The sequence below is a fragment of the Pelophylax lessonae genome, assembly GCF_965119305.1.
Source record: "Pelophylax lessonae genome assembly, chromosome: 3".
Lineage (NCBI taxonomy): Eukaryota > Metazoa > Chordata > Amphibia > Anura > Ranidae > Pelophylax > Pelophylax lessonae.
The window spans coordinates 242,518,947-242,539,858 of NC_138770.1; the positions used below are offsets into that span (position 1 = coordinate 242,518,947).

A 20,912-nucleotide genomic window follows, 5' to 3' on the forward strand; every position below is an offset into this window, starting at 1 on the left:
TAAAAAAATGTGAAAAATATTGTTATTTTTTCAAAATTTACGCTCTTTTTTTGTTTATAGCGCAAAAAGTAAAAGTCGCACAGGTGATCAAATACCACCAAAAGAAAGCTCTGTTTGTGGGAAAAAAGGACATAAATTTCGTTTGGGTACAGCGTCGCATGACCGCACAATTGTCAGTTAAAGTCGCACAGTGCCGAATCGCAAAAAGTGGCCTGGACGTAAGACAGCAAAATCCTCCGGTGGTAAAGTGGTTAAGTAACCACTTTGGGTGCCTCTGCCAATCGAACTACTGATTGGCTTTTTTTTTTTTTGCACTGACTCCCCTTAGCAATTCGTTCACCCACCTGAGAATCCCATAGAGCACCCAGAAAGGGAACGGCATATTGAGTGATCACACTGACCTTGCATGGAGAGAGACATTTGGGTGGAGGTTTTCTCCACCCACGCACTAGGAAGGTTGCATGTTATCCCCCTTGCTGAGTGACTGCAGCCTCAACAGTTGAAAGTCCATTTTGCCCCTTTTCCCTTTTTTAGAAGCATTTTATCCTTTTTTGTGAATGAATCTATTACACTATAAAGGTTCTCCCACCTCCCTCGCTTTTCTTTTTCGGGGAGATACTCTGGAGCATTACCAGAGACCCTGGTAAGCTTCTCAGGATTCTTCGGTCTACCACCACACCCTAGACCAGTGATGGCAGAACCTTGGCACCCCAGATGTTTTGGAACTACATTTCCCATGATGCTCATGCACTCTGCCGTGTAGGCGAGAATCATGGGAAATGTAGTTCCAAAACATCTGGGGTGCAAAGGTTCACCATCACTGCCCTAGACCCTATAGACAGTAAGTCTGTTATTTTTCTACTTTCTTTAATAGAGAAGCTGCCCAGCAAAAGTGTCTTGAGACAAACCCTTTACCACGGACAGAGGTGTTTAGAATAGTCAGCTTGTTTTCATTCATGTAAAACTTATGTCCTAAAAGGAAAAGAATTAGCTGAAACTGCTTAAAAAGTGTTAGCTGGAGTTCAGCTTTAATTTGCTAGTCCAATCAATCTTAATCTATTAGTGCATCTACCATCTTCACATGTGGACAATGCTGCTGTCCAAGGGTGACCACATAGCTCCTCCAGAGATGAATAGAATTTGTAGGCGAGCACACCCTATTTTTTCCTTTATTTTCTTCTGGTGCTTCACTAAAGGGAAAAAAACCCTAAATTAAAGAAAACGAATGCAGCCACCAAATCTAAGGATTGATAAACTACAATAAAATATGTTTTTTTGCGTTGGGTTTACAAATGCAAAGTGTTACGAAACCCAGGACTCTGCATTCACTATATCTGGTCTCCTTCAGTACACAGAACATGGACATGCAATTATTTTAGTAAATATAGACTGCTAAATACCTTTTCTCATCACCAGTATATAGCAGTCTTGTGACTTCTATGAGTGTCTGGTTCAAGCTGGTAGGAGGAGTTTTCATTCTCCTCTGACAGCCCTATGAGGCTGCAGGACCCCTGACACTCTCTCTGGACAGTGCTGATTGGCCCTGTGCTGATCACATGCACCTCCCAAAAAAAACCTCTCTAGTAATACACACCAAGCCCCTAAGGCTCTGTACTATCAGCAGATCAACTGGGGACTGTGCAAGAAGGGGAGGATCAGAGAAGACGGGATAAAACAGCTTTTTTACACAGTGTGCAGGATTAACCCGTTAGGTTCCACAGTGAGCATAACAAGCTTGCTTTACTGCATATACAGACTGATTTTACTGTTGTGGGTTTAGTAATGCCTTAAGCTTCTGCAATTGGTTACTACAGTTGATAATTAAGTAGAGGTTTTGTGGAATGCACACTGAACCAAACATCCTATATTCTTATTGCTTGAGGTATTAATACTGTATAGTTATTCAATTATTGCCAAGTAAATCCACCTAATCCATATTGGCAGTCAAGTTCTATGACCCACAGAGGAACAGGGGTGGCAGTGTCCAAAGAAGGACTGTTACCTTCCCACTAATCTCCTCTTGCCATCATTTAGGGTAAATTAATACTCATGTAATATATATCATTTACTGCTAGTTTTTCATTTCAAATCACCAGGGTCCAGTAAGGCTAGATGACTTTGCAGAGTGTGTGGAGGGGAGCAAAGAGAGTGGTGGCTAAGCAGGTGCTTCAGCTGAAAGACTACGTTTTAATGAAAGTGAGTCCAGCTGCTTCAGGTGAGTTGGCAAGACTGAATAAACTCATGGAATGGGGTGCATGCCCTGTCACTGCTGCAGGAACAAGTTGGGTAAAAATGAAGGATGGCAGCAACCCCATAAACTATGCAATTCGTTTTTTTCAGGAGATAGATAAAAAAAAGCACAATGGTATACAGGCAGGGGGAAGCAAACTGACGCGTTTCACATGACAAGCTTGCTTTTGATAAAGCACACTCGTCGTGTGAAACGCGTTAGCTTGCTTCCCCCTGCCTGTATACCAGTGATGGCAAACCTTGGCACTCCATATGTTTTGGAACTACATTTCCCATGTTGCTCCACTACACTGCAGAGTGCATGAGCATCATGGGAAATATAGTTTCAAAACATCTGGGATGTCAAGGTTCGCCATCACTGCTGTATACCATTGTGCTTTGTTTTTATCCATCTCCTATGTTTTAATGAAAATAGGCGAAAAGCTAGCCAGAAGCAATCATTGCAGGATGGTGTATTGTGTGACTGCACATCTGCACACAGCTGGCTGGCTGCAGGCACCAGAATGGGTAAGTAACTGTACTGGGAAGCGGTACATTGACAATGAGAACAAGGGTTATATTTGCTGTAACAATGAAAGGGACATTATCTGTGACAATCATTTGCATATCAACTGTGGCATACAATCAGACATACAAATTCTTACTCTGGAACACTGCACTTTTAGTGTGACAATAAGACATCTGATCAATCATATGGGCATATTCTCTGGAAAGGCAGACTTTGTTACAAGGTTCACGTGAAACCAGGTTATTGCCTTAATCATTTCAGTGGTAGTCTTATATTTTCCCTTGGTCAGCAAACACTGCAGGAGTTATGTGTGTACATTGTGCTGGAATAATACAAGATGTCACTACTGGATCATTTTGTTTGGCAGTAATGGGCACACCTGAATATTGTTTATGATGACAATAAAGTCAAAGTATTTGTGATGCCCACACAAGGGACTGAACCATAAAATGTGAGCACGATTTGTTTCTTTGTACCCTTTCCATCAGTCAAGCTGTTTTTGTAGAGGATGGGACTAACTTTAAGCATCCACTGGCAGGTCTGTCCCATGTCATTAAATGCTATGTAAATCCTAACAATGACCTAAAGTGATACTAATCACACAGTGTTTAATTTACATTGTCGCTTCTCTTTCTGTACAGTATGTGGATGATGTCACTGCAATTATTTTTTTTTTTTTTTTATTATTTTATTTATTATTTATATATATAGAAAAAACACCTATTTCCATATTAACCACTTAAGGACCACCCCACCTACATTTACTGCTTCGGGGGGGCCTTAAGCGCAAAGTCACATACCTGTACGTGATCTTTTGAAAAGGCTCTAGGGGGCGCGCGCCAGATTTTTAGAGGGACTGCGACATTGCGGCGGACAAATCTGACACTAAGTGACACCTAATGTGGACCAGTGACACCAATACATTGATCAGTGCTAAAAATGTGCACTGTTACTGTATAAATTACACTGGCAGGGAAGGGGTTAACAACAGGGGCATTCAAAGTGTTGTGTGCTCCTAGGGGGTGCTTTCTAACTGTGTGGGGGATGAACTGATTGCAGGAAGAGAGAGATCTGTGTTCCTGATTAGTAGGAACACAAGATCGCTCTCTTCCTGTCTGACAGACCAACAGGCTTGTTTACATAGGCAGACCGCCTTTCTGTCATTCTCCTGAACGATCATAGTGGCCACTGGTTGGTGTCACTGGTCCCCAAAAAGGGTCACAAAGTGTCAGATTTGTCCATTGCAATGTCGCAGTCCTGCTAAAAACCTCCGATCGCTGCCATTACTAAAAAAATAAATAAAAAGTCTCTAAAACTATCCCATAGTTTGTAGACACTATAACTTTTGCGCAAACCAATCAATATAGGTCATTGAGATTTTTTATTTTTTTTACCAAAAATATGTAGCAGAATACAAATTGGCCTAAACTGATAAAGAAATTCGATTTTTTAATTTTTTTATTAGATTTGTTTTATAGCAGAAATTAAAAAATGTTGTTTTTTTTTTTTTCAAAATTGTCGGTCTTTTTTTGTTTATAGCGCAAAAAATAAAAACCGCAGAGGTGATCAAATACCACCAAAAGAAAGCTCTGTTTGTGGGGAAAAAAGGACATAGGTGGTCAAATACCACCAAAAGAAAGCTATGTTTAGGGGGAAAAAAAGACATACATTTTTTTTTGGGTACAGCATCGCATGACCACGCAATTGTCAGTTAAAGCAACACAGTGTTGTATCGCAAAAAATGGCCTGGTCATTAATGGGGTAAAACCTTCCGGAGCTGAAGTGGTAATCTCACAGCTGTCACATGACCCAGCTCTTTACCAACCTGTCTGCAGGGAAACATAAGCAGGAAGAGCTTCTGGTCCTCTGCTGCTGGCCACATGTTCAAAAAAAAAAGAAAAGCCTTTGGAACACAAAGTAAAAATAAATAAATAATATAAATACACTGTTTTAAATTGGCATACAAATTTATATTTGGATGGGAGTGGGCTTTCATTTATCACTGTATATATGCCCATATGTGTGACTCTGTAGTCACATGGGCTGCTCAGATGTGATGGGGAGGAAAACTCATTGCAAACTGAGCATGTGCAGAGTTGCCACCACAGCTGCAAAATCCCTAGCTGAATTGGGGACATGGACAGAAGGTGGAGAAAGAGAGCAGCAGGATCAACCAAGATTTTTTTGTAGAATACAGAAAACAAATTGTGACTGAGTGAGTATGAACTGGTGTGATCCGGGAGACCCTGCGATTCAGTGTCGGTTCTCGCATCGCAACAGAATCACACAGTGGTTCACACTGAGATCTGCGAATCGCTGGAAGTTGTCAATGTAAAGTTATTGACTCCCCCAGATTGGTTCTCAGATCGCAGTGTGAACTGTGAAATGATGGAGGAATTGGATCGTATAGGTGTGAACACCCATGTGATCCGATTCAGTGTGAACCAGAAAATGGGTCTTGCACCGTTTTGGTGCAAATGCGATGCGATTTTAGCCCTACAGCATTCACACTGGTGCCGTGCCAGACATTGCATGTGATTCGCATTGCTGTGCAGATTTCATGCGATGTCTGGCACGGCACCAGTGTGAACCGGCACTTATTGATAGTTTTTTATGATGTGGATTTAGTGACACTTTAATTAGACTCTTCTGGTATTGTATATATATCAATGAATGTGTTTAGGTATAGATGTTTATTAAATTATAAAAATACGCCTTGATCTCGCCATAAGACCCCGTTCACACTGGGGCGACCCGACTTTCGGTGGCGACCTGTGAAGTCGCGGTGCGCAGCTCGCACCGTGACCTCGGATCGGCCGGCATGGACTTCATATCATTGAAGTCAATGCAGGTCTCTCCAGGTCGCCCCAAAGAAGCTCAGGATCCTTTTTCTAAGTTGGAGCGACTTGTGTCGCTCCTATTAGAACGGGTCCACAGCTACTCTATGGCAGGCGACCTACGGCGACCTGTCAGGCAACCAGGTCGCCTGACAGGTCGCCCAGTGTGAACAGAGTCTAAATCTTGTGAGCTGATAACCTCCTCTGCTCTCTGCCTGTGTTGACAAGTGATAGTGAGGTGCAGGAACTCAACCACATGCAGGAACTCAACCACGACCCTGTGTTTACAAGTGATAGTGAGGTGCAGGAACTCAACCACATGCAGGAACTCAACCACGACCCTGTGTTTACAAGTGATAGTGAGGTGCAGGAACTCAACCACATGCAGGAACTCAACCACGACCCTGTGTTGACAAGTGATAGTGAGGTGCAGGAACTCAACCACATGCAGGAACTCAACCAGGACCCTGTGTTGACAAGTGATAGTGAGGTGCAGGAACTCAACCACATGCAGGAACTCAACCACGACCCTGTGTTGACAAGTGATAGTGAGGTGCAGGAACTCAACCACATGCAGGAACTCAACCAGGACCCTGTGTTTACAAGTGATAGTGATGAGCAGGGAGCAGAGGGCCTGAGTCAAAGGTGGTGGAACTGAGTTCCACCATGTTCTCGCTGAAAAAAAGCCCTGCTGAGGACTACAGAACCATGACTCTCTATGTTATGGACAATAGGAAAGAAACAAGGTTCTGTAGTTCTTTCTTGTTTCTGTTGTCATGGTACAAAAAGAGTAAGCATTGTCATCCCAGGAAGTGTGTGGTTGGCAGGATCATCAGGTGAAAAATAGGACTGGCTAGCTGAAATTTATTGCATTTTTGTTTTTTTAGTTAGATATGTTTAAAGTGTATGTTACGCCAAGATTTCATATTCCTGATGTAGCACCCTCCAAGGTAGGTGCTAGTGCTAGGAAAAGCATAATTGTGGCCCTGTCTGCTTATCAGGGGGACCTGATCTGTTAGCAATCTTTCACATGCATCCAGGTGTGGCCTGTTGAGTCTGGGGAGTCTCCCCACTGTATCCAAGGAAGGATCTTGTTGGGCAGTAGAGGAAACCTAGCCAATAGCACATCAGGGTTTATGACTGTCCCAGTGGGCGGGGTTTGCCACAGTGCACCCTGGGATTGGAAATAAATCTGTGGGGAGCATGTGACAGAGGGTCATTTGGCTGGAGCATCAGTCCCAGGAGGAGGTGACTGCTGTCTCTCCACCAAGTGTGAAGGAGGTCCAGGCAGTTGGCCTAGGGACCAGAGGTTGAGCTGGGCTGCAAGGGATCCAGAGTTGCTGACCAAGTGGAGCTGCTGGGCAGAAATCTTCAGGAAAAACAGTATCGTGAGTACTCAAGATCTGCCCAGGGGTCTGCCTAGGAGAGGGGACCACTCCAGAGAGGTCAAAGGGGATCCAGGAGCCAGCTAACCAGGAGGGCACAGTAAAGGGAGTGCCAAGTAGTTAAACCCTGAAGTTGGGGAGTAAAAGGGGGCTCCAGGAAGGGCCCTGAAGTGTTCAGCAATACATTTTGCTTCAAAGTCAACTACCCCAGGAAGGAGTACTTTGGGGAGCTTAAAGGGACTTTTCCTACAGTCAGAAGTGAAGTTCTAGTAACTGGCCTTGCTGAGGCCAGCATCAGTCAGCGTTAACCAGCATCAGTCAGCGTTAACCAGCATCAGTCAGCGTTAACCAGTGTCAGAGAAGCGATAAAAAGCGCCAAGTAGCATCATTCAGTGTCCCTGCCTAATTGTGCATTGTTCCGTTGTTGGAGTATCCTACTTCTCCCTTCTCCCATCCAAATTCTCAAAGAAACTGGACTGGTTCTTGTCTGAGGTGCTCACACTTGAAAACATGTCTGAAAGTACTGTTGTTGCTAGCGGTAACCCAGGGGGGCCCCACACTCAGCCGCTCCCTTGGGAGTAGGTCTACACTGATATGTGTATGTTGTACCAAATACTTGTGTTAAAAAAGTATCTTGTTTCTTCCTTTGTGTGAAATAGCGGGTGATCCTGCCAGTCTCTTTGCTTTTCTATTTCAAACTGACTGCTCTAGGTATAGAATCACATCCTCCCCAGCGGTCAGTTTTCTGGCTGTGCTGGGTGCACATATACTTTAGTGCATCACTGGACTGATGCTTGTTATAGTTCACACTTTAGAACTCCCCCCCCCCTTTTTTTTTTGCTGTGACACAACCCTATGGGGACACCACTGGTGTCTATATGCATCTCCTGGAAGTGATGTTTTGCCACTTCCTGTTTTCACAGACCTGTGATAGAGATGTTTGGCACTGGCCGCAGACAGTCTATACACACAGACTACCTAGGCCAGTGTGCGGGCAGATGCCCAGGTACACGGTCCGGATAATGTTGCCCATTCCTCCCCCCCCCCGCCTTTTCTGGGTACCTGTACCTTTTCTCCCAGAGTGGGCACAGTGTGGTCCCCACCTGGAACCAGTATCCACACACTTCCAGCTTGCCAGTGAGCGCTGCCACACTTCAGTGAACACCGTATGCGTTTCAGTGTCCACACAACAGTATGGCTGCCTAAGCTAGAGGAGGATGAAATTTTGATTAAGGGTAAGGTTTGCTCTATTTTTCCTTATAACAATATCAGTATCTCATATTACTTATCCATTTATTTATTTATTTTGTTATGCTGTATGTGTGAATTTTTTTTTGCTTTTTTTTTTTTTTTTTTGCTTTAATTCCTGCCTGACCCCTCTACCTTTAATTAGGGCCCTTTGGGTGCGTTTTCTTAGTGTGTCTCTATTTAAGCACTGGTTCATTGTTGCACTGGTCAGCTCAGCTCTGAGGAAGGGGGCGCTCCTTCGAAACGCATCAGCTTGGCTATATAGCAGGATAAAATGAAAGCATACATACTGTATCTTACACTATATGGCATTCATGTGTTTTTACCAGTTGCAATTTTGTAACTATCCAATTTTTATCCATTTTATTTGCTCAAACAAAAGTTTAGCGGTAATGCACTAGGTGCTTGCGCCTTCCTGTCTCCTTGTTTTTGGGAGCACAGCCTGCCTGTCATCCAATGTCCAAGACTTGCACTGACGTGCCCCCCTGCACAGCTCTTCACTGGGAAGATCAGTGTATTACTTTTTCTCTGCCTCTTGCTGAACCCCCCCTACAGTCACCACTTCTAGCTTTCCAAGCCTCCCATGCAACTGAGAACAGAGGACATGGGATCACTTCTTAAAAAAGAAAAATAATGTATTTATAGTATAATTTTGTTTTATATTTATATACCCAAATGTTTTACCTGGCATTTCTATTTTAAATTGAATGGATTGTTTTACAAGGTCTGGGTTTACATATACTTTAAAGATGAACACGTACTCTAATATTTCTATCTGAACTTGATCAAGCCATATTGGTCTGAAAATGTATTTCCCTTTTGCTGGCTGGTAGGGTTGAGATTTACTGTTTACTTGACATGGAATTTTCTTTTTGCAAGTTATAAACTTTTTGTTGTGTTTGGTGCATGCAAACAACTTATATTTTGCTACCAAGTGTCTGGATAGTTTATATTGCAATACCAGTTTAGTTTTCTGCCATTTTTTCTCTTCTGCAGATCATTATGTTGGCACTTCTATGGATTGCAATCAGTGCTGTATTTTGGCATAGGTCGACAAGGCCCAGGGTGGCGTTTTGCAGTGGGGCGTCAAAAAAGCCCCCCTCCACTTTAGACTCTATTGGTCACTCCTCTCTCTCTCAGCCCCCCTTTCTCTCTCTCAGCCCCCCTTTCTCTCTCTCATCCCCCCTCATCTCTCTCTCTCTCCTCCCCCTTTCTCTCTCATCTCCTCTGTCTCTCTCTCATCCCCCCTCTCTCTCTCCCTCTCTAACGCCCCTCTCTTTATCCCTCTCTCATCCCCCCTCTCTCTCATCCCCCTCTCTCTCTCCCTCTCTAACGCCCCTCTCTTTATCCCTCTCTCATCCCCCCTCTCTCTCTCATCCCCCTCTCTCTCCCTCATCCCCCCCTCTCTCTCTCACCCCCCTCTCTCTCTCACCCCTCTCTCTCTCTCACCCCTCTCTCTCTTATCCCCCTCTCTCTCATCCCCCCCTCTCTCATCCCCCCCTCTCTCTCTCACCCCCCCTCTCATCCCCCTTCTCTCTCATTCCCCCCCCTCTCTCTCAACCCCCTCTCTCTCACCCCCCTCTCTCTCTCACCCCCCTCTCTCTCTCTCTCTCATTCCCCCTCTCTCTCTCTCTCTCTCTCTCACACACACACCCCCCTCTCTCACACCCCCTCTCTCATATCCTTCCCTCTCTCTCTCTGTCTCTAATCCCCTCTCTCACCCCCCCCTCTCTCATCCCCCCTCTCTCTTTTTCCTCCTCTCTCTCTCCCTCACCCACCCCCTCTCTCTCACCCCCTCTCATGAGATCTCAGGGATCATGCTGGGACTTGTAGTCCTTCAATTTTGGAGGGAGTCACATCCATTAAGAAGGAAGAAATGGGGCAAATTTACGTAAGAGGGAGAGGGGGCACCCAATTTTAGTCTTGCCTAGGGCAGCACAAAACCAAAATACTCCACTGATTGCAATAGAACCACACTTCACAGAATCATCATGGCATGAAATCAGGTTTCCTTTGGTAGCTGGTAAGAGTTGGGGAGTTTTGAATTTTGCATTTACTTAGCTTATTGTTTTAATAATTTTCTTGAACTTTAGCTTAGCTATTTGTAAAGCTGTGTTTTATGTTATTTCTCTGTGATTTAAAGTGATTCTAAAGGCAAAAACATTTAAAAAAAAAAAAACATTTTTTTTAAAAAAACATTTTTTTTTTAAAATGTTTTTTTTAAATGGCTGTGAATTACAGCAGCCGGAGCCACCGCTGCCTCTCTGTCCAATGAGAAGAGGGAGGGCCGAGAGAGCTATTGCTCTTGTGCACATCACTGAATCAAGACTGGGCTCAGGTATTTAGAAGGAGCTGCATGTAGAGGGAGTTTTTACCTTAATGCATAGAATGAGTTAAGGTGAAAAACCTCCTGCCTTCAGAACCACTTTACTACATTTGCAAGCATTTAATTACAGCCATAGCAACCCATGTTTCTTCTCTATGATTTGCAGAAACGGAGGTCCTGGTGGGGGGCCCTTCTATGCCTGCTAACCTGCATATGCTTATGATCTGTTACGTCTAATAAGACCTGCCGTCTAACTAAATATTTGTTTTTTTCTCTTTGGCTCACCACATTCTCTTCTCCTTGAGGAGCAAGATCTGCCAGTGTATAAGAAAGGCCTTCTTTGTGAAAATCATAGTTGTAAAGATAGAGGAAAAGACCAATCAAAAGAGACATATGCTTTAAGTGCCAACTGACAGCTTAAATGATTGTTAGCTGCAGCTCACTGGCAAGCTGGTTTTGCTGTTGCATAGCAAAAACTACTACCCAGCTATCAATAACAGGCACGGCAATGCAAAAACGCTCATTTTCTGTTCGGAAGTCAGCAATTTAAACAGTATACACATGTTTGATGAACACATTAATAGAAATGGATAGAATACTACTTCTTTAATGCCTTGCAGTCTTATTTGTTTTCTACTTCTTCGCTAATTATACAGTATGGCTGTAAATGTTTTGTCATTACTTGTGGATTCTGTCAAAAATTAAATCTAACCATAGATAGTCCCTGCTGAATCAGCCGAGATTTAAACCATCCATGGCCAGGCTGATTGTGCTCCAGTCGATCCATCGATCGACTTGGGTACAACCAGCATGCTAGATTTTACATGCGAATACTGCCAGCGGCTATAGCCACTAGCAATAATCACTGGGTTTTCCTTTCAGAGACGGCTCCTCGCTCCCCCCACCACAAGAGGGATTCCCCCAATTACAATTACTGTGTTGATTACTGGGTTGTTGAATCAAGCGATTGCGAGAAAAAAGATCACAACATCTATTGCTGGCTTTAGTCTGCCTGCTCAGTCTACCTTTGTTATCTCAAAGAATTTAACCAAGCCCAACCAGTTCTTCCTTTAGACTACAAAAACACACCTCCCCTATGTTTTCCTGACCAGTTTAACCACTTTACCTCTGCCCACAGTAATATTACTGCGGCAGAGTGGCTCGTTATCGTCTGACGACGTAGTACTACGTCGTCAGACACTCCCCCTTCTGGGCGGCGCTTGCACGCCGCCGGAGGCTCGCTCCCGCTGTTTTCGGTCACAGCGGGAGTCGGGCCAGGGGAAGAGCAGCGGCGATCGCCGCCGCTCATCCCTGATCGTCGGGGATCTAGTGTGGAGATCCGCCCGCCTGTGTAAACACAAGCGGGCGGATCTCCCAAGTGACAGGGAGTGACAGATCGGAGTGTTCAGCATAGCTGGACATCCGATCTGTCCTTCTGTCACATAGTCACCTCCCCCCCCCCACACGTCAGTAAGCACCAGGCATACATTAACCCCTCCCTCTCCAATAAAATTAACCCCTTCCCTGCCAGTGTCATTTTTACAGTAACAGTGCATATTTATAGCACTGATTACTGCAGTAATGTCACTGGTACCCCCAAAAGTGTCAAAAATGTCAGTCAAGGGTCCGATCTGTCCGCCGCAATGTCGCAGTACCGCAAAAAAAAATCGCACATCGCCGCCATTACGCGTTAAAAAAAAAAAACACCAAAAATGACAGAAATCTTTCCCTTTGTTAGTAAACGCAATAACTTTTGCGCAAACCAATCAAAATACGCTTATTGTGATTTTTTTACCAAACATGGGTAGCAGAAAACAAATTAGCCAAAAATGTAAAAAAAAATAGTTTTTTACATCTTTTTTGGGGGGAATTTCATATAAAAAAATGTTAAAAATATTGTTATTTTTTCAAAATAAACGCTCTTTTTTTGTTTATAGCGCAAAAAGTAAAAATCGCACAGGTGATCAAATACCACCAAAAGAAAGCTCTGTTTGTGGGAAAAAAAGGACGTAAATTTCGTTTGGGTACGGTGTCGCATGACCGCGCAATTGTCAGTTAAATTCGCACAGCGCCGAATCGCAAAAAGTGGCCTGGACGTAAGACAGCAAAATCCTCCGGTGGTAAAGTGGTTAAGAAATGAGAACCTCCCATTAATGTGATACCAATACTAATACTATTAGGGGCCCCTTGTCTCTTTTGTGTATTTCCATGAGGTGGATATGAAGAAAAGAGTAAGGGTCCTTTCACACGGGCTTTTTGCCCGGCGGACTCAGTTTTGCTCAGCGGGGATCGATCTACTGATCCCCAAAGAGCAGGCGGATGACAGGTCCATCTTCGCTTACTTTGCAGAGACGGAGCTGTCAGATCGCTGCTCTTCTCTATGGGAGGTCGAATGAAAATGGACCGCCTGTCTGTATTCATCCGATCCCATTCGATCCGATCCTCCAGACGGATGGAAAATAGGGTTTCCATCCGTCTGGATTTCACAAACAGGATGGGATCGGATAGCAGCGGGTGTCAGCTGACATCTCAGCGCCAACATCCGCCGCTCCATAGAGGTGCATGGAGAATCCGATCAGGTCTGCCTGAAAAACTGAACAGGCGGACCTAATCGGAAAGCCCGTGTGAAAGGGGCCTTAGGGTTCTATAGTTTAGTTAAGGAAGGACAGCTGGTCAAGGTTGACCCCATTCTTTGCAATTTCAGTTCAGAAAACTCAGTTTTGTCAGCCCACGCCAGGAACAATTATTTTTGTGTATTTGCAAGGCATACACAGGGAAATGTATGGCAGAAATGTACTGCATAGGCTTTTTTAATTTTGCCCTGCCATGCACTTTAACTGAGCTCCAGTGCAATGGTATAAGTAGGGGCTCCCTTCTGATATTTTCTAATGCCATGATATTTCGTTGCTATCCTTATTAAATATGATACAGCCCTCTGTACGACTTTCTCCATTATATTCAGTGCACCAGGTCCTGAGAGAATCAGATTGCCTGTGCACTTGTTTGATTAACCTTTTTCCTCTCAAAAGACTTCCGCTCGCATTAATATGTATCGCTTCATCCTTCCCTGACAGATGTGTAGTTAATAAAACATATATTTCCCCCTGCTCACTGCCAGAGCAATGCCTCTTTGTGACATGTCAAGGTTGTAGACACAGAAAGTGCTAAATAGCTTTCACTTTCAATGAATGTGATAAGGTAGCATGACAAAGTATGTTTAACCCTGTCATATTCTTCTGTTTGGCCACACAAGCAGGAGTTTAGACCTTACTGTAACCCACAGGTAAATACAGTTAGTGATTGCGTAACAAATGTACACAGTGCTTACACAACATTTCCAGCAAATTTCACTTGACAAACAGCCTTAAAAGGGCTCTCCCTTAAAGCGGAGCTCCACCCAAAAGGGGACGCTTCACTTGTTCGCACCCTCCACTGCCATATTTGGCACTTGGGGGGGGTGCGGGTACCTGTCAAAACCAGGTACCTGTTCCCACTTCCGGGTAAGATTGCCGCGCGGCGATCTACAAAATCTCTGGCCCCTCCTCCTCCCCCCGTTGCCTTCTGGGAGACACACAGAAGACATCAGGACCATTCAGAAAGCACAGCGCGACTCGAGCATGCGCAGTAGGAAACAGGCTGTGAAGCATCAAGGTTTCACTTCCTGTTTCTCTTAGTAAAGATGTCTGAACCCGAAGCTGATTGAAAATTCCGCTTGGGTGCCAACATCGCCGGATACCTGGAAAGGTAAGTGTCCTTATATTAAAAGCCAGCAGCTACAGTATTTGTAGCTGCTGACTTTATTTTTTTTTTTTTTACAGGCTGGAACTCCACTTTATTTACTTGCTCGCTGTTTGCAAACTGTTCGTCCTGCTCAGGTATACATTTTCTTGGTGGACTAAAAATGTACATCTAGTATCAAAGCATTATTAATGCAATAAACATAAAGGTGTTTCAGGACATGCCATGAAGAATTGATCATTGCATTTCTGAACAATGAGGAAAGGGCTATTCTATGGAAAAGATGATTTACCTATGTGTCTACACAAGACAATCTATATCAGGGATGTACCTACGGAGCAATGGAGAATACTTCTTCAAGTTACCAGAGTCAACATATTTCATTAAAGAATAAGTCTTTACCATAATTGAAAGCCACATAAATACTTTTGGTCAAAGAAAGAAAGAAAAGAGGGTCATTATGGAAAGAATGATTGATCTATGTGTCTATACAAATGAATCTATATCAGCGATGCGCCTATGGTTTTAAGCAGAACACCCTTTTAAAGTGGTTGTAAGCCCTCACATATACCCAGTAACGTGACTGGCCTCATGTGATACACAGATATGTAACAAATCCTCCTACATAAGTTGTACCTGTTTATTTACAGCCGTCTTTACCCTGCGTCCATTCAAAGTGCAGAATTTAGACAGGGTCTCTCAGCTCTGAAGAGCAGGGGGTGGAGAGCTGACGTTACATCATTGTGGAGAGCTCTAAGAGCTGATTGGAGGGAAGGGACACGCCCCCCATAAGACATCACACAGGAAAAAAGCTGAGGCTGTCAATGAGCTGAAGCTCCCTCCCCTGTCACCATTTTTCTCTTGGTGTCAGATAAACTTGTCAGAAGTGATTCATTTTGATAGTATAGGAACAATACAGCAGACAGAAATGACACATAGGTTCCATGCACACTGGGCTTAAAGAAATGCTAATTAAATCGGCATAAAGAGCGTTTTCTGTACAGAGTTTATGCGAGTTTAGGAGAGTTTACCGATTTTTCTGCCAGAAAGCTCAAATCAGTAATGCAAACCAGAAGGGGTTTTTTTTTTCTGCCTCTAAACGCTGAGCTCAAAAAATGCCTGGAATTGTCTTAATGTGCATGGACACATAGGATAACATTGAGCTGCTTCTACAAGCAGAACACAAAACTCCTGATTTTTAAGCCAGTGTGCAAGGATCCTTTGAGCTCTGGATTGTGTACACAGTACAGAGGGATATGTTTTATTCATATTTAATGCCTGAGGTTTACAACCACTTTAAGGTGACATAGGCAACATACAGTATTGTATTATTAAATAATAGGTTTTTACCAGGATTAAGAGCCACAGAAATACTTTAGTCAAAGCAAGAGTGGAAAGGGGGACATTAGGAACTGGACGATTGATCTATTTGTCTACAGAAAGGGATCTATATCAGGGAAGCACTTATGCAGTTAAAGCAGAACACTCCTTCAAGTTAACGGATTGAACATAATGCTTTTTTAGAGATTCAGTCTTTACCACGATTGGAAGCCACAGAGATACTTTGGTGAAAGTAAGTTTGAAAAGGGGGGCATTCTGAAAAGGATGATTGATCTATGTGCCTACACAAATAGATCCATTTTGGGGATGCACCTATGGTTTAAAGCAGAACACTCCTCCCTTCAAGGTAACAGAGTTAACATAATACATTGTTATAGAACAGGTCTTTACCATGATTGGAAGCCACAGAGATACCTTGGTCAATGTAAGTATGGAAAGGAGGGCATTCTGGAAAGGATGATTAATCTATGTGTCTACACAAATTTATCTATATCAGGGATGTACCTATGGTTTAAAACAGCACACCCCTTCAATCTAACAGAGTCAACATAATACATTATTACAGAATGGGTCTTTATCATGATTGGATGCCACAGAGATACTTTGCTCAAAGCAGGAATGGAAAGGGCACTATTATGGAAAGGATGATTGATCTATGTGTCTACACAAATTTATCTATATCAGGGATGTACCTATGGTTTAAAACAGCACACCCCTTAAATTTAACAGAGTCAAAATAATACATTATTACAGAATGGGTCTTTATCATGATTGGATGCCACAGAGATACTTTGCTCAAGTAAGAATGGAAAGGGCACTATTATGGAAAGGATGATTGATCTATGTGTCTACACAAATGGATCTATTTTAGAGATAAACCTATAGGTTAGAGCAGAATGCATCTTCAAGTTAACAGAATCAACATAACGCGTGATTACAAAATAAGTCTTTACCATGATTGGAAGACACAGGAGATACTTTGGTCAAAGTAGGAATGGAAAGGGAACTATTATGGAAAAGATGACTGATCTATGTGTCTACACCAATGGATCTATATCAGGGATGTACCTATGGTTTAAAGCAGAACACCCCTTCAAGTTCACAGAGTCAACATAATGCATTATTACAGCATAAGTCTTTACCATTAATTGAAGCCACAGAGATACTTTAGTCAAAGTAAGAATGGAAAGGGGACAATTATGGAAAGGATGATTGATCTATGTGTCTACACAAATGGGTCTATATCAGAGATGTACTTATGGTTTAAAAGAGAACACCCCTTGAAGTTAACACAGGCAACATATTTCATTATTAAAGAATAGGGGTCTTTACCATGATCGGAAGCCACAGAAATACTTTAGTCAAAGCAAGAATGAGAGAGAATCGCTTCTGAGCATACAATACTGTCATGCTCCTGCTCCCTCTCAGGCTGTGTATACCGTGCTGATCATCGCCCAGGCTCCTCTTGCACACAGCCTCTGAGCTCACACAATTCTCATTGAAATTCTTCAAGGTTTTGCTGGCAGGATTATCAGGAGACACAAACGAGTCATTGCTGCCCAGAGGTGTACTGGGGGTTAGATAACCTTTAGCAATATCTTTGCAGTTCAAATAAAGTAGCTGTTCCCGGCTGTCCGAACAAAGCAACTGGTGAGTTAAGGGAACAGAGAAGACTATCAGAACACAGAAGCAGATGGAGTACAAAGCAAATAAAAACAGCACATAAGAGCTACTGCAGTCTACAAGGCATCCCCAGGAGGTGGCATCAAATGTTCCCCAACCACAAAAAGGCAACACGCTTATTAACAAACTAACAAGCCATGTGCTTAGAATTGCCCATAACATTTTCAAAGGCATTTTTTCAGTTTTATATTCTCCCAGTTTGGCAGATGTACAGAAGTTATAGGAAATCATGATTGATGCCTTTAAGTTACTGGATAACCCCTGAAACAGGTAGATGAAGGCAGCAGCAGTGCACAGGGGCTGGGATAACGGATTGTTCGTCCATTGTTTCAGCATGAAGATCGAGGCAGGTACCACGCTTAAGAAGTCGTCCACAGACAAGGAGGTCACAAGCACAGACAGGGTTGACTTGCTCTTTATCTTCAGCAAGGACACCAATGAGTAAATGCTGCCTGCAAGGACGATAAGGGTCAGAGTCAGTGTGAGACAAAATAGAAAGACATTTGGAGTAGACTGTGGCTTTGACGTCTCTGTAGTGAGCCTGGAGCTGTTTGTGTAAATGGCAGTTGTTGCCACGGACATTGTGGTAGCAGCAGTCTGTATCCTTTTAATATATAACAGGGCACCCTCGTAAAAAGGCAGCCATAACAATTCTTCACTTTTCTAATCCCTCTTCATCCATCAGCCAACTTACTTTGTACTCCTTAAATTGCCAGCTATTGCACTGACGTTTTTAATGTAGTTAGCTCCACTCAAGCCACAGTTTACATCCACTAGAAGAGAGAATTCACAGGAAAAGGACAATGAACTAAATAAAATGCCTTATCATTTCCATTAAAGTTTCTAATCCACCTGGTGCAGGTTGTGGAAGGCAGCAGCATCTCATCAGGGTAGGATCCTGCAGAACATGACCGGGTCAGCAGATCAGGTGCAGCAGGCTAGTCGGAGTGCTAGGCACAATCAAAGCACATTCTCTGTGTGAGGCTGGTAGTAGAGTGAGATGTTCTTTGAATCAGTCTCTTCTGTTCAGAGCTGCAAGAGGGTGGAGTCTGCTTGCACTTCTCAATAGGAAGACAGAGACATGAGGCTGAATTTAGTATTCTTTTCGCTACAAATACGTCTAACTTTGCTAAAGTACATAGCAGATGTTCTACGCTATAAGCAGTTTGTGTTCAGTTTACCTGTACGGTTTTAAGATAATAGATTGATTTTATAATTTGTTTCTATCCAGATTGCATTTTTACAACCGAGCCTTGGAATAGCAATAAATTCTCCTGTCGAAAACAATTAGGTAATAAAAAAACATGCATATCCTATGTAGTGAAAAGGATTGTCATTTATATTACAATGAAGCAAACCATTCAAATGTTTAAAAAAAATGGTTAGTACAAATACTGCTGAGTGGAGTAAAACCTGAAGCGCAAAATCTTTCATTTTTCATATATTTCTTAAAGCGGTAGTAGGTAAAAAAAATACCTGGGCCCCCTGCATAGGCGTGCGCAGTGGGTGTGCCTGGGCACACCCTAATCACTATGTGCGGTGTCGATTCCCCCTACTGTCTAAAGCCTCGTACACACGCATCGAAATTCGGCCGGGAATTTTCGTTCGACGACCGATCTGCCGATTTGTCGGCTTGTTAGTATGATGCTTCCGACTTTTTGGCCGAAAAAATTACGGTGTGCAGGCTATAAAATTTTTGTCCACCGTCAAAACACGTCCGATTTTCGTGCAGTCAGTACAGATTTCGACAGGGAAAAATCTTATGAGCAAGTCTGGGCATGCTCAGAGAAGAAAGAACACAAAGAAAGCAAAACAACACATGACATCACTTCTGAAGTAGAATTTTGTCGTGCGGGAAAATTTGTGTGCAGTCTAGGCACATTCCAACCAACAAAACACCACTCTGGACAAATGATGGACGACCGGTCGGCGGAAATTCGTTGCGTGTGTACTAGGCTTAAGCTTCCTTCCCCCTTGTTGGGCTCCCCATGCCGCAGTGCTGCTGGCTTCCCTCCTCTTCTCTCCCCCCCCCCCCCCGGCTGTTGCGGAGGTTGTTTTGGGGGGGAGGGGCTAGTAAAATCTAGTAAATCTAAATGAGCACAGTGAAGACACTTGCTCACTGTGTCTATTCATAACTGAAGCATAATAAACTGTGTTTACTATGCTTCAGATTGTGAATGAATAGGAAGCCACTCAGCACAGACCATTTTTAATTCATTCACTGTCCCGTACAGCTGAGGCTTCAGGGAAAGGCATGCGTGTTTGAGCTTTGGGATGCATACCCTTATGCAATAGGTTGCGCACACCTTTGGCGCCCTGCAGGTTTTAGTCATAATGTACTAATATGCACTGCATACTAGCACATTATGACAGACTTACCTGCACATTGAGCCCTCCAGTGCAGAACTGTCATGGTTTCGCTGCGCTTCCATCTTCACCCAGTCCTGTATGAATGACCACAGCCCCGGCACGGAGCTCTGAAAGGTACGGCACAAGTATGCCGTTCCTTCAGAGTGCATGTGCAGGTGATGTTACCGGCTGAAAACCTGTATGAATATCTTTGGAACAGTACAATTTTAGGATTAATTGCACCTACAGAGAAGTCCTATTATAGGTTTACCTGTAGGTAGTGGTGGCTGGTTCTCCATGGGCCAGGGGGGGTGCGGCAGATGGACCACACCATACCCCCGCAGACCACACCAACCCGCACACCATACCCCCCCCCCAGTCGCCAGCTCACTCACCCTCTCACCCTGGATATGTGGAGGGCAGTCGGCAGTCAGCAGCAGTGGCGTTGCCTTTCCCATTGGTCTCCTGCATCTCCTCCCTCCTCCTCCTCAGCCAATGGCATAGCTTCTCCTTTTGGCCAATCAGGAAATGGGTCTCAGGACCCGCTTCCTGATTGGCCAGGGGAAGAATCTGTGTGATAATAGCCAATATTCATTTGCTATTATCACAAAACTGGGTGGGCTCAGGGCGCAGTGCTCTGCTCCCCGAGCCCACCCTTTTTTTAAGCCTTTTAGAGCCTCTGGCTCTAACCAGGTGCTTAAAAAAAAAAAAAAACATTAGAATACATGAGTCCGGCGCCCTGCATGTAGATTAGGGGGCCAGATGCACGGATAGGGAGCCAGTGCCCCTGCACCCCCAATGGACGGGCCACTCCTGCCTGTAGGTACAAGTTGAAAAGTGGACTTTACTTCCACTTTAATGGCCAAAAATGACATAAATCCACTTTGTGTGCACCAAATACCTTTACAAACTCAGATATTACCTTGTAAATGTAGCAGTGACATAACAACTGTGCTGTACATAGACCAGTTATCCATCACAAGGAGAGAGAGCTGCAATGACTGGTCTTTATTACAGTAAGCTCCTGCTCAGAGGCAAAGTCTCACACTGGATTACTTCACAGATCTGGAAAAAATACTCAAAGCCCACCAATATTCAAGCAATAATACACATGACAACATTTTCTTAACCTAAAGCTTTAAAGTGACATTAAAACTTCATTTTTTTTTTTTACAATTTTAACTGCTTGTATAAATATTTCCTCTTAACCTGGCCATTGACAGTTCGAATCTTGACCGGTTCCTGCT

General features: G+C 43.6%; 1 protein-coding gene across 1 annotated transcript in view; it reads right to left on the reverse strand.

The window, feature by feature from the left end:
• The window catches only part of GPR149 (G protein-coupled receptor 149), a 127,551-nt gene extending 109,227 nt beyond the window's left edge, over window positions 1-18,324 (reverse strand). Inside the window, exon 1 of the mRNA XM_082251474.1 lies at window positions 16,966-18,324. Within this exon, the coding sequence (XP_082107600.1) occupies window positions 16,966-17,898 (933 nt within the window). The 5' untranslated portion in view covers window positions 17,899-18,324. The remainder of the gene's footprint in view (window positions 1-16,965) is intronic.
• Between the last annotated feature and the right edge of the window lie 2,588 nt (window positions 18,325-20,912).